This window comes from Musa acuminata, chromosome BXJ1-2 (assembly GCF_036884655.1).
Source record: "Musa acuminata AAA Group cultivar baxijiao chromosome BXJ1-2, Cavendish_Baxijiao_AAA, whole genome shotgun sequence".
Lineage (NCBI taxonomy): Eukaryota > Viridiplantae > Streptophyta > Magnoliopsida > Zingiberales > Musaceae > Musa > Musa acuminata.
The window spans coordinates 29,287,175-29,300,102 of record NC_088328.1 but is presented as its reverse complement, the minus strand read 5'-3'; the positions used below and the strand labels follow the sequence as shown (position 1 = coordinate 29,300,102).

General features: G+C 39.1%; 2 protein-coding genes across 2 annotated transcripts; both read left to right on the top strand.

The window, feature by feature from the left end:
- The first annotated feature begins 862 nt into the window (after nt 1-862).
- On the top strand, nt 863-3,111 carry LOC135608218 (GDP-mannose 3,5-epimerase 1-like). The gene is made up of 7 exons (XM_065100857.1): nt 863-1,022; nt 1,361-1,777; nt 1,878-1,971; nt 2,042-2,171; nt 2,254-2,386; nt 2,475-2,682; nt 2,767-3,111. Exons 2-7 carry the CDS (start codon nt 1,362-1,364, stop codon nt 2,920-2,922), a joined length of 1,137 nt encoding a protein of 378 aa, XP_064956929.1. The 5' UTR covers nt 863-1,022; nt 1,361; the 3' UTR covers nt 2,923-3,111.
- A 221-nt stretch (nt 3,112-3,332) lies between these two features.
- Nucleotides 3,333-11,915, top strand: LOC135608214 (pyruvate kinase isozyme A, chloroplastic-like). The gene is made up of 6 exons (XM_065100849.1): nt 3,333-4,021; nt 5,599-5,689; nt 5,805-5,998; nt 7,675-7,796; nt 10,175-10,653; nt 11,396-11,915. The coding sequence occupies exons 1-6, from the start codon at nt 3,455-3,457 to the stop codon at nt 11,695-11,697; spliced, it is 1,755 nt and encodes a 584-aa protein (XP_064956921.1). The 5' UTR covers nt 3,333-3,454; the 3' UTR covers nt 11,698-11,915.
- Nucleotides 11,916-12,928: the final 1,013 nt, after the last annotated feature.

Here is a 12,928-nt window from a genome sequence, read left to right as displayed (position 1 = left end):
TCTGTGTCTACTAAACCATGATGCGACGGAGAATCCAAGGAGTCGATGAGTTTGTGACTCTCAACAGTGTGGCTATCAGAATCACAATAAGTTTCCATGAATTTTGTTTTTTCGTATTATTAAACCCTAATAATTCTTACCAACTCTTCTGTACAGCTCACCAAAGCGACAGTTCTTTCACGTGGTAAGTGTGTCTCTAATTGCAAGAAATTGTTAAATAATAAAATGCTTCTCTTACCATGTTGTCGGATACCCGATTATCTACCTGTTCTATCTGCGCTGCAAAGGGTGGGTTGCGAGAAGGGTAGATCAAGCGGGTCCCGGGGTTCATTTAAGGGAAACCCCCAGCCGTCGCACCTCGATCGTTCACGCGCAAATATTACTCGTCCAGATGGCACTCGCTTGTCCGTTCAAGTGGGCGGCGGGAGAAACAATACGCCGCCCTCGCGCGTAAGAACGTAGCGTGTCGGTCGTACGCAGCATTAAATCGTGCCCAATCAACTAAAAAATTTCCTCGAGTCCGCCAACTTTTTTTTTTATGGTGGGTCCCACGTGGTCCCCGTTCTTCTTTCCCAGTCGAACTTTAGGTATGTCGCAACGGGAAGATGCGTCGTGCGGTGTTGACTGAAGGAAATTTCTACCAGGTCGACGCCGATTGCACACGCGCTATTATTACTCGCTCGGATGGCAGAGGCTGAGCCGTATATAAGTAGCTTTAGGAGTAGAATACTCCTATTTAGCGTAGGAAAAGAGAGTATCATTGTTATAAGCATTAAATCCGTCCAATTATTAAACGAATTCGTAATAATATAATAAGGATATGACAGAAGGAAAATATTCAACCTCGTCGGCTGTGCCAGCCAGAATGTATGACGTCATCCACATATTTTACTTAATTTTCGATCTTCCTTTTTTTTTTTTTGACGTTATAAAGGATGATCCCAAAGGCTTCGTAGATCTCCTCCCAACCTTTCCACTGCTGCTGCTCCGTCAAGAACTTCCTCTTCCTCTTCCTCTTCGAGGTCCATCTTTTATCTTCGTGTTCATCTGATCTCTCTGTGTTACGTGCAAATTACAGGATCATCTGAATTTTTTCCCTTGTTAATCTGCTTTACATAATTTTCCTTTACTCCTGCAATCGTTCTTTTGCTGTAGAAATGAATCATGCGTTGATTTAGGAAGCTTCTCATGCAGCTGCGTTTTGGTTCTTGGTTTTCTTTCTCTCCTTACGGGGAAATCTTTTTGAAGCAATACACTCTGCTTTGATTGAGTTCGGGTTATAAATGTTCCAGTAAATGTTACATGAAGATTCCTGGGAAGAAACATCTCGGATTACTGCTAACGCTTCCAATTGTTGCAGAATGGGTAGCACCGGGCATGACGGAACCGGTTATGGAGCACATACGTACGAGGACTTGGAGAGGGAGCCCTACTGGCCTTCCGGGACGCTCCGGATCTGCATCACCGGCGCCGGAGGCTTCATCGCCTCCCACATCGCCCGGCGTCTCAAGAGCGAGGGCCACTACATCGTCGCCTCCGACTGGAAGAAGAACGAGCACATGAGCGAGGACATGTTCTGCCACGAGTTCCATCTCGTCGACCTCAGGGTCATGGACAACTGCCTCAAGGTCACCAGTGGTGCAGATCACGTCTTCAATCTTGCTGCCGATATGGGAGGCATGGGTTTCATCCAGTCCAACCACTCCGTGATCATGTACAACAACACCATGATCAGCTTCAACATGCTTGAAGCTGCAAGAATCAATGGCGTCAAAAGGTTTTGTGGTTAATCTTCTGCATCTCATCTTTCATCCCACGCGAGTTTGTCTTGTGTCATCCGCCTTCTCTAACATGGATCTGCGAATGATGCCTTGCAGGTTCTTTTATGCTTCCAGTGCCTGCATCTACCCCGAATTCAAACAACTGGAGACAAATGTTAGCTTGAAGGAGTCCGATGCATGGCCTGCTGAGGTTAGTTGTCAAAACATCAAACACCTTGGATCTTACGACCTTGGAATCTGAACTCTTTCATTGCCTGCAGCCTCAAGATGCTTATGGCTTGGAGAAGCTGGCAACCGAAGAGTTGTGCAAGCACTACAACAAAGATTTCGGCATCGAGTGCCGCATCGGAAGGTTCCATAACATCTATGGCCCCTTTGGGACATGGAAAGGTAGTAGTAATACACTGGCTGTGGTCTCTACTCATCGAAGACGAGTGTTTGTGGTGACACCTTGTACTTCTCTGAGTTGTAGGTGGAAGGGAGAAGGCACCTGCAGCATTCTGCAGGAAGACTCTCACCTCTGCAGATAGATTTGAGATGTGGGGTGATGGACTGCAAACCCGATCCTTCACCTTCATCGATGAATGCGTGGAAGGTGTTCTGAGGTAGATCTACACAGCTATACTGTCAGTCACTCGTAACAAACATGCTTGGCTGTTCTTCCTGAGTGATGTCTGTTACTCGGTGCTTTAGACTGACCAAGTCGGACTTCCGAGAGCCAGTGAACATCGGAAGTGATGAAATGGTGAGCATGAATGAGATGGCTGAGATAGTGCTGAGCTTCGAGGAGAAGAAGCTTCCCATCCACCACATTCCTGGCCCGGAAGGTGTGCGCGGGCGGAACTCCGACAACACTTTGATCAAGGAGAAGCTCGGATGGGCTCCGACAATGAAACTTAAGGTATCCACAAGAGTGATTTGATCTGTTCTTCCACACAATTATGACAAAAGGATTCATGCTCTTTTCCTTCTTCCACTCGCACAGGACGGGCTGAGGATCACATACTTTTGGATCAAGGAACAGATCGAGAAGGAGAAGTCTCAGGGCCAAGATATATCTGTTTATGGATCATCCAAAGTGGTGGGAACTCAAGCACCGGTTCAGCTGGGATCTCTTCGTGCAGCAGATGGAAAGGAGTGAAGCGGGCAGAGCTGGGCATTGATCTGTTGTTTTATTAGTCATTGCATGTTCCATGTCATACAAAATAGATTTCTTTCTGAGCATTCAATTTCTGTTGAGGAAAGAGAGATACATTTGAATGTTATGCATGAGAATAAAGTCAACCTGTTTCATGTTAACGTTTGATAATTTGACATGATTTATATCGAATATTTTTCTTAGCTAAGACATAATAATTATAATCATCGGATGTATGAGATCTATCATATGCTAAGACCATTGTTTTCCATTAAGCTGTTAAGCGTTGATAGCTATGCTTGTTTATGTCAACGGGATGTAGCGTTCATGCATCCGGCAAAAAACCCTTTTTTTGTGAATAAATAAATAAAATAAAATTTTCTTCACATAAGCGGGCGATATATCCCAAGTGAGAGCCTCGCGAGCTTTGTAATCTCCGTCCCCCCCACAGCGCCTGTGCCTTTTCAAGGACGATTCTTCTTTAGCGCTCCGCCCCCTCTCCCCCACCCTCAGGGCTTCTCCAATCGGCGTAGAAATGGTTCAAACCGTCTACCTCCTCTCTCCCCCGACGCCTCTCCGTCCGGTCTCCAAGCTCCCTGCATCCTCCCCTTCGCTTTCTATCGCTCGCATCCCGCCCCGCAGCCTCCTCCCCCATTCCTCACCCCGCCTTCGCCACCGTCTCCGCTTCCACGCTTGCGGCGCCTCCGCCGCCCCTCCTCCGTCGCCGGATCTCGGCCTCCTTGTCTCCGATAACGGCTCCGGCAACGTCGCTGCGGCGGCGGCGGCGGCCATCGATGTCGACGCTGTGACTGAGGCGGAGTTGAAGGAGAATGGTTTCCGGAGCACCAGGCGGACGAAGCTGGTCTGCACGATTGGGCCGGCCACGTGCGGGGCCGAGCAGCTGGAGGCGCTCGCCGTTGCTGGGATGAACGTCGCGAGGATGAACATGTGCCATGGTACGCACGAGTGGCATCGACAGGTTATCCGCCAGGTCAGGCGGCTTAACGAGGAGAAGGGGTTTGCGGTCGCGGTGATGATGGATACCGAGGGTAGTGAGATCCACATGGGTGACCTTGGTGGCGCTGCCTCAGCCAAGGCCGAGGTGAGGTTATCTGATCCCTCAACAATAAAGCTGCTTCGTTCATTGTAATGCGACAGACCTAGTTTCTTTTTCTTTGATAAGGGGTGCAAATAAATTGATACCCTGATAGTACGATTTATGATATTTTTCTTGCTCTATATTTTGGTAAAGTCCCTTGCAATTATTTGGAGATTCGACTGAAAGATATGAGGTAGCAAAGGATGTATATTATATTCTAAAAGGAAATTATAGGTGCCCACAGGTGTGAGCAGTGTTACATGGCATGCTTAAAAAAAATTAAATTTGTTATATTGACAAACTCATTGTTGATCTTTGATAAAAGAGCACAATAATCATTCAAAGATGCAGCTTTTTTTCCCCTTTTTTTATGCTTTTCTCATCTTTCCTGCACTTTTTTCTTTTTTCTGATAATAGTTATAAGCAATTAATTTGTCCAATTCGTGTGTTCAACAGCCTTTAATCAATTTTGGTATCATCTCCTTGTAAAATGATTTATAGAATAGCAATTGGTTTAGTAAGTTAGGGCAGGGTTTATTGGGTAGATCAGACTGGGACATTACCTTCTTCTTCTTTTTTTTTTAACAATCTTGGATCAGTTGGACAAAGCTTAAAATCATATGAGACTGCTTTTTTATCAGAAGAAAACTGATGTAGCCTATTAGGATTTGTTTGAGAATGATTGAAGTCAGCCAGAAACCTGCCATATCCCAGTTGGAAATTTGGTCAAACTTTTTTCTGGACTTGAGTCCAGTCGAGCTTGATTAAATCACAACTGAATTTGGGTTGTTTTAAATGCGTCTTTATTTCCAGATCCAGTCAATTCCAGTTTGAATTACCTGGCTGATCGATTCTTGATCTTCGTCTGTCTGGATAATAAAAAATTAAGAGGGTGAAATGAGAGAGAAGAGGAAGGTGAGGAGGCGGAGAAGGGAAAGAGAGAAAAAAGATAGGAAGAGAAACTGTTCTCTCTCATTGGTGACAGTGGTTGCCCACTGATGCTGGAGAAGAAGATGAGAGGAGTTGTGGAAGACAGCAGCTGCTTGTGAATTTGCCAAACCAAATAGTTATGCCATCACAGCTTGTTTTTATAGTTATAAAATTATTTGATTGACCATGTTGTCTTCTTCTATTATGATAAATGTCAATGAAAATTTAGTGATGATCTCAAGTGAAGTAAAAGATGGATTTATGCTTGTCTAAAATTAAATATCAATTTTTGAAGCAAACCCTTGCGCTTTGATCATTCAGTTTTTTTTTTTTTTGACTTTTCAGAAAATATTGGCTGGAAATTTGTTTTCCACAAATTTTTAACTTCTAATTTTGGAAGCTATATGCTATTATGAGATTACTTTTTTCTTGAAACTTTCTTAATGGATATTGGCATATTGCACCATCTTACATTTACTGCTGATAATTGTAAATGTGTTCTTAAATCCACTGATTTCTACATTATAGGCTTAAAAAGGTCGCTACTACTGTTAAATTAAGGCATGCTCAGCTCTATCAGATTCATTTATTAAACACCTAAAACTTTTGACTGTCTACTATGTACTATCTAATAAACTACTTTTTTGTAGGATGGTGAAATTTGGACATTTAGTGTAAGATCTTTTAACTCACCTCTTCCAGAACGTACCATCCATGTGAATTATGATGGCTTTGCTGAAGGTTAAAGGCTGGAAATCCCATTTTTATGTTGAAGAATGAATTAATAATTCTCTTCCCTAGTGAAGAAACTAGTCTAACTTTCAATATGATTTCATATTCGTTGGACATATTACAGATGTCAAAGTAGGTGATGAACTTCTTGTGGATGGAGGAATGGTCAGGTTTGAGGTAATTGAGAAGATTGGCCCAGATGTAAAGTGTCGCTGCACTGATCCTGGGCTGCTGTTGCCACGTGCTAATCTCACTTTTTGGCGTGATGGTAGCCTAGTGCGTGAGCGTAATGCTATGCTTCCTACAATTTCTTCAAAGGTTGGTGATCTTTATTATTATCATATAGTTCCTTCAAAAACTTTAACAAACCAATAAAAGTACTTGTAGTCATGTAGTTAAGTGTCTTCTGTCAGTTACTGAATTTGGAGATCTTTGTTACATTATAAGTTTCTTTTCACTATCATGTTTGAGTACTGATTGATTTGGTTTGTTGTTTATATTTGATGCAGATATCGTTTTCTGTTATTTTTATTCATTTGAGATCAGAAAACTTTTTAGACTATCTTTAAGATGGGTGGTTGATGGCCTAGCCTAGACTTAGTATGCAATATCTTATCAGCAGCATGATTGCCTGTTTGCCACCTGCAATTCACTTAATTATTGACTCTAGGAGAATGCTGTGATACTTTGCATGCCTAAAATTGGTGTAGGTTTTGTGGCCACTAGACTTTAAAATTCTTTCTGACTAAGATCGTGCACTCATTGACACATAAATTAGACCTTAACCCGAATAATAATGACTAAACTGTAGTTTTAGTTGAACCTTAGTTGCACTGTTATGTCACAATATACAAGGCTTTAATTAGGCTAAAATATATCATAGTAGGGCTCTGATGATAAAAAGGACTCAATTTTTTCTAATAAAAAACTCAACCTAGGCTAATTGGTCTTCTTTAACACGCCTCAGGATACATAAATACACATTTGCTTGCTAGCAGTCACATAATCTTGGTTCTATATTCAGTATTGGATGATCAAGCCTGGTTCTAAAGCTTCTCACAATGATTGAAATTCATGTTGGCACCATAATGAACTTCGATTTTGTTGTACATTGTTATGAAAACCATGTAAATAAATACACATTGCTTTCTAAATTTGATTTCAAATCCGTATTGGCACATGATATAATTATACTTATGAAAACAGGGTATTTTCAAAAGTGAAAGGGCTCTCATGGTAGGTTACTCCTTTGTGATCTAGGTGACCAGGATTTGAGTCTCAGAATTAGCTTCTTTTGCTTGCAAGGGTAAAACTATGTACAATAACCCTCCCTAGACCCTATATTAGTGGGAGACTTGCAAGTTCTACCACCTGTTTTATGACATTTTTTGAAAAGGGGTGTGTTTCATGAGGGGCAAAGATGTATTTAGAAAAACAAAACTACAAATTGAATTTCTAATTAAGAAATGTTGGAATTGTAATTTGGACAAAAAGAAGAGGGTATGAAATGAAAATTGCTCATGTCATGGATCTTTATCTCTAATAGTCTGATTACATGCATCAATCTTTATTTCTTTTCAATTTCTTGACTCTCAATTATCAAGGAGACCGGAGTCTATTTATCATGTGTTTTGTTCTCTGTATTATTTGTTTTTGCTTGTTGATATTGAATTAAATGCTATTCTTTTATGCCTCAGTTTTTGCTATGTGCTTGGTCAACATGGACAGAATATAGGATATGATCTTGTAAGGTAGCTATAAACAGTTCAATCTCTAATTCAATAATGTTAGCTTAGGCACAAAGGATATTTAGCTGAGATTTGCCTGTCAGGCTTGCACTGGAATGTTTAATGATGGAAGAGATTCATCTTCTGGTATAGGTTTATGCAAGCAGATATATGAGCTTCTCTCTGAACAATCTGGTTGCTTAAGCAAAAGATTAATTGAATGTTTGTATTCATCATCTTATGACCTTATGATTTTCGTTTTTACAGGATTGGCTTGACATAGACTTTGGTATTGCTGAGGGTGTAGATTTTATTGCTGTGTCATTTGTTAAATCTGCTGAAGTCATTAATCATCTCAAAAGCTACATAGCTGCACGATGTAGTGACAGGTAAATAGAAAAGACCTCCTGTTTTTCTTTCCTGTTCATTTTGTTTAATGGAATTACCGAGAGAATGACATAAACATAGTCACTGAATTGGAGAATAATAGAGCTTCTAATTTCATGATTAGCACTGCTAATTTAGCCAGCCCTTCATATCTAATTTTAGACTTGCACTTCCATTTATAAGTTACTTAGTAGTGTTCTCTGTTTTGCAACTGTACAATCATTAATTCTAATCTGATGTTGTCTGTCTGCTATCTCCAATTTGCTCATAATTCCAAATTTGCTTTGGAATAACTTGAAATATTTCTATCCCAGTTGTCAAAGCTTCCCAACTGTACATATGTGTGTCTCTTTGTTATGAAATTTTGTTATATTTTAAATTCTGCATTCCATAATTTCAGCTTACAAGCTATTAATGTTGTTAATTGACTTTGTCATGCTTTGCAAAAATTTCCATGTACTACATCATTCAGGAAGTACTTCGGATAAACTACTTCCATTTGGTTAGCTATTGTGTTCCCTGCATTGAGTTCGTGGATTGTTATCCAGCACAAAGTATAGAGAAACAGAAAAGAAAAAGAACTTTACATGGTATCATTGGTTTCCCAAGATGTTTTTGCACTAGAATTCTTGGAAAATAATTGGAACATTATCACCAGTAACGTTTACTACCTGCTCGAATGTGTTAATTCAGTTTCAGATTCATGGTTTCTCCATACAGTTCCCTTCATTTTTCTCTTTTTTTTTCTTGTCTCTTTGGTTCCTTGCCTATCTTGATATACTCTTCTTTCTATTCTTCTCTCTCTCTCTCTCTCACTTCCATCTTCTTTCTCTTGCTGCCCATGGCAGCATGCACACGCTCTTTCTCTGCGTTACTCTTATGCTCTTCCCCTTCTATAGTTGCTTTAGCTTTCTGATTCTTTATTTTCCTTTAATTGCTGCTACCATTCCTTGTTACCGTTTCCTGTGCTACCATCGTTGCTTTTTCATTCCTGCTCCCTTCATTTTTTTTGATATGGAGTGGCATCTGAGTGTTTACTAGTCTCTCCACTTGCACCCAGTCTGCCCTCCAACAATGCCCGATTAGCAAATGTATGTACTATGCGATAAGTTATGACTATCCAGTAAGAAGACAATCCAACTTATGCAGTTATGACTAGTCCCTCCTTATGCAGTAAGAAGACAATCCAAGTTATATCTAACTGTGGGACTTCAAACATTTTGGAAAGCTCCATCACATCTTATCTGATCATTTAAGTGCATCGTTCAGATCATGGATTGAGTGTGATGTACCATACTGAGTGCAATGTTCTAGGTCGATAATGTTGGTTGGCAAAGTGTGTTGAACAATGAAAAACATATAAACATGCATATAAATTTTTAGTTTTGGATTGTTCTGAATAATGGTTTATCACCTGAGATATCTTGTGACCATCCATATAATCTGGGAGTATAAGATATATTATGAGCATTAGATATCTCAATGAAAAAATAATAAGTGATAACTTAATGAGTCAAACAGACAATTGCAATATATCATAACCAATTAAAGCAAGACATGGCCGCCGAATGATTCAAGTACAATACATCATCTCAAAAGCCTACCTTTTAAGATCTTTGAGCATCAACAAGAAGTCACAAATTAATGTGTTCCTAAGAGGGGTCCTATGCCGTGATGTTGGTAGAATCTCATCGTATTACTGGTTATGACTAACACATTAGATATGTTGGTAGAATCTCATCATGTTAGTGGTTAGGATTAACACACTAGATCAAGTCCTAGGTATCTATCTCTATTAGATCGTTTGTTTAGATGAAGTCTGAAGTCCCTTGTGAGCTATGGGCTAGGTTTGGAATTGGTTGGCTGGAGTACAGTTTGGACTTTTGTTGAGATATAATGGACCAGTACCGACCTATATTGTTCAATTTACCCATGGTCTGCTTTGGTTTGGATTAAGACTGTTTGCTATGGTTTGAATTTGGCTGGAGCAGTAGGGGTTGGTACCTCAATCCATGGTTTAGAAAAATATAAAATCTTCCCCTGCATTTCCTGATTCTTGGTGATTAAAACATAAATTGCTCTTTATTTGTCTTCATCATTTTCTAGCTTTTGTAGCTTTTGATATTAAACCATGACCAAAAGAAGTAACTATGGAATACACCTATTTATTTAAATTTTCTTTCTGGATATTCATTGTCACCAAAGTTTCTATGGTTTCTGGAAGGATCTTTTTCCTGCAGATTTCGTGCACTCTATGTTTGTCTGTTCTCATATGATAAAGCAAACCTGCAGAAAGTTGCATGACCCTGTTTGTTGTTTTTATTTTCGAATGAAAAACAAAATTGAACCTTGTATGAATGATCTACATTATGTTCTACAGAGAAATTGCAGTCGTTGCAAAGATTGAGAGTATAGATTCATTGAAAAATCTGGAAGAGATTATTCGTGCATCAGATGGAGCAATGGTTGCCAGGGGAGACTTGGGTGCACAAATTCCACTTGAGCAAGTGCCGTCAGCTCAACAAAAGATTGTTAAACTTTGCAGACAGCTAAACAAGCCAGTAATTGTGGCTTCTCAGCTTCTTGACTCTATGATTGAGTACCCTACACCGACTAGAGCTGAAGTTGCTGATGTTTCTGAAGCAGTTAGGCAACGGGCAGATGCTTTAATGCTCTCCGGTGAGTCAGCTATGGGCCAATACCCAGAAAAGGCTCTGATTGTGCTTAGAAGTGTAAGTCTACGGATTGAAAGGTGGTGGAGAGAGGAGAAACGCCATGAAGGAATGGAACTTCCAGATATCACATCGTCTTTTTCTGAAAAAATCTCAGAGGAAATTTGTAATTCTGCTGCCAAAATGGGTAAGCCTCATCATGTTGAATTTTAGCTATTTGAATTTTATTAGAATTTTGTTGGTCATTCTGAAGGTGCTTCGTTCTGAGAATCGCCTAGAACGAATCACCTAAGACACTTATTGAAATGATAGGCATTGTCTCTGTGTAACTCAGGGATATGTTCATGGAATAAAAGCATAGTAAAAAGTGGGTGGGTTCTTAAAACTTTTTGGTTTTTAATTGTCTATGCATGCTTGTATGAATCTCTACTTGATCTTTTGCTGAAGCAGAAGAGATTGAACTATTGTTACTGATGAAAAGCTTGTCCTTGTGGAGTCATTCGTTCAAATTTAAACATAATTACTACTAATGAAATCTTTGTCCTTGCAGTTATTCCTTGGCAAAATTCTTGAAACATTACTTCTAATACAAATTATTTTGTCCTTGCGGAGTTATCCCTTAGCTCAAACTCTTCTAACCATGAAATGGTGTTGTTAACCATTCATCAGTTCTTGAACTTAAAAAAAAAATATTGAATTATCTATTTATATATCAGAATTTTTAGGAGTTTTAGTATTTTGATATTATGTTAATTAAATGTTTCAAGAACATTTTGCTGAAGTTTAAGCTTCTGGTTTGGGAAATTTAAGTCTTCAAATCCTTATTGATGCTGTGCCAATAAATTTAAGACTTGTTTGTTGTTCCTGATCCTGCTAACTGTGCTTTGAGCTTCCTTCTTGTTTCTCATGATACTATTCATGCTTTGCAGCTAACATCTTGGGAGTAGATGCAGTCTTTGTCTACACAAAGACAGGTCACATGGCTTCTCTCCTTTCACGGTGCCGCCCTGATTGTCCGATCTTTGCATTTACATCCTCGACATCTGTGAGGAGACGCTTGAACCTTCAATGGGGTCTTATACCCTTCCGTCTGAGTTTCTCTGATGACATGGAGAGCAACCTCAACCGGACTTTTTCTCTGCTCAAGGCAAGAGGAATGATCCAGTCTGGTGACCTGGTCATTGCCCTGTCTGACATGTTGCAGTCAATTCAGGTGATGCATGTCCCATGAGGTAGATTTTTTTACTGCAGGATTGATCTTATGAAATCTAATAAGCCATTGTATGATTGGAAGAGTTAGCAGTATGCTTTAGTGAACATTATTTGTTTGTTTTATCATTTATGCTGTCACAATTGAATTATCCACAACAAAGCATCTCCTCGCTAGGTGTTACTATTTGTTGCTTCTTTCTTATTAATATACCTGAAACCTATTTCAAGTGTTGTTTATCCCGAGATTTCTTCGGTTCAACAGCTTTATTTATTTATTTGTCAATCATTATGTTTCCTTTTTCTTTTTCAAATTGGTCTGCTTTCCATGCAATTGCTCTTTACCAAGCGTCAAGTGTTAAGAGTTTGCAGGAGTTTCTGGAGCCATTTGTCTTGTTTTATGCCTGTCATTCACTATAATCTTCGGTAAACTACGATAAGAATCCATGACGAATGTTGCGGTGGAAAGTGACAATTGTGTTGATCCGTTTTTCATTATTTTTATCATCGTCATCATCATGATAAATGACAACAGATAATATTAGTGTTGGGAAAGCAGGCTGAACTTTTGTACATGCACTTGTCCTTAGACTAACTCTTATGCAGACTCTTCACTTGATTATCACCGTGCTGTGAATCGAAGATGTGCATCTCTATTTGGAAGAAGAAAATTGATGGGTGAAAAGTATGTCTTTCTTGGTGTCTCTATTGTCATTTTACATGAAGGGGTAGTTTCTATTGTCATTTTACATGAAGGGGATGTGGGGTCATTTCTAGTTTTTAATCTTAAAAGCTTTTGTTCTATTAGGCTCTCTTTAGAATCTCATTATTATCGATCTCTAGTTTAGCAAATATAAGATGTAACTTGGAATTTTTCGGGATTCCTACATAAGATCATTTTAATTGCTATTGTTCAACCTGCTATCAGTTTTAGGTTCATATAGTTTTGTTTAAATGATCTACACCGTCAGGTAATCTAATTAAAATGCAAGTATTTTAATAATCATAGGCATAATAAACACTTAATTAAGCATCACAATTAATTATTATTAAACAACTAGCCAAATATTTTAACTTAATCTCACCCTTAAATGATTAATGATTATAATTTTATAATACTAACACTAATCAACATGTCCTTAGTGTATTCCCATCGATTTTAGAATACTAATAGGGTTAATTACATATTATAACTTCATTTATCTTAATATCATCGATTTTACTAATTAAAGTATGAAAACGATGAAAAAAAA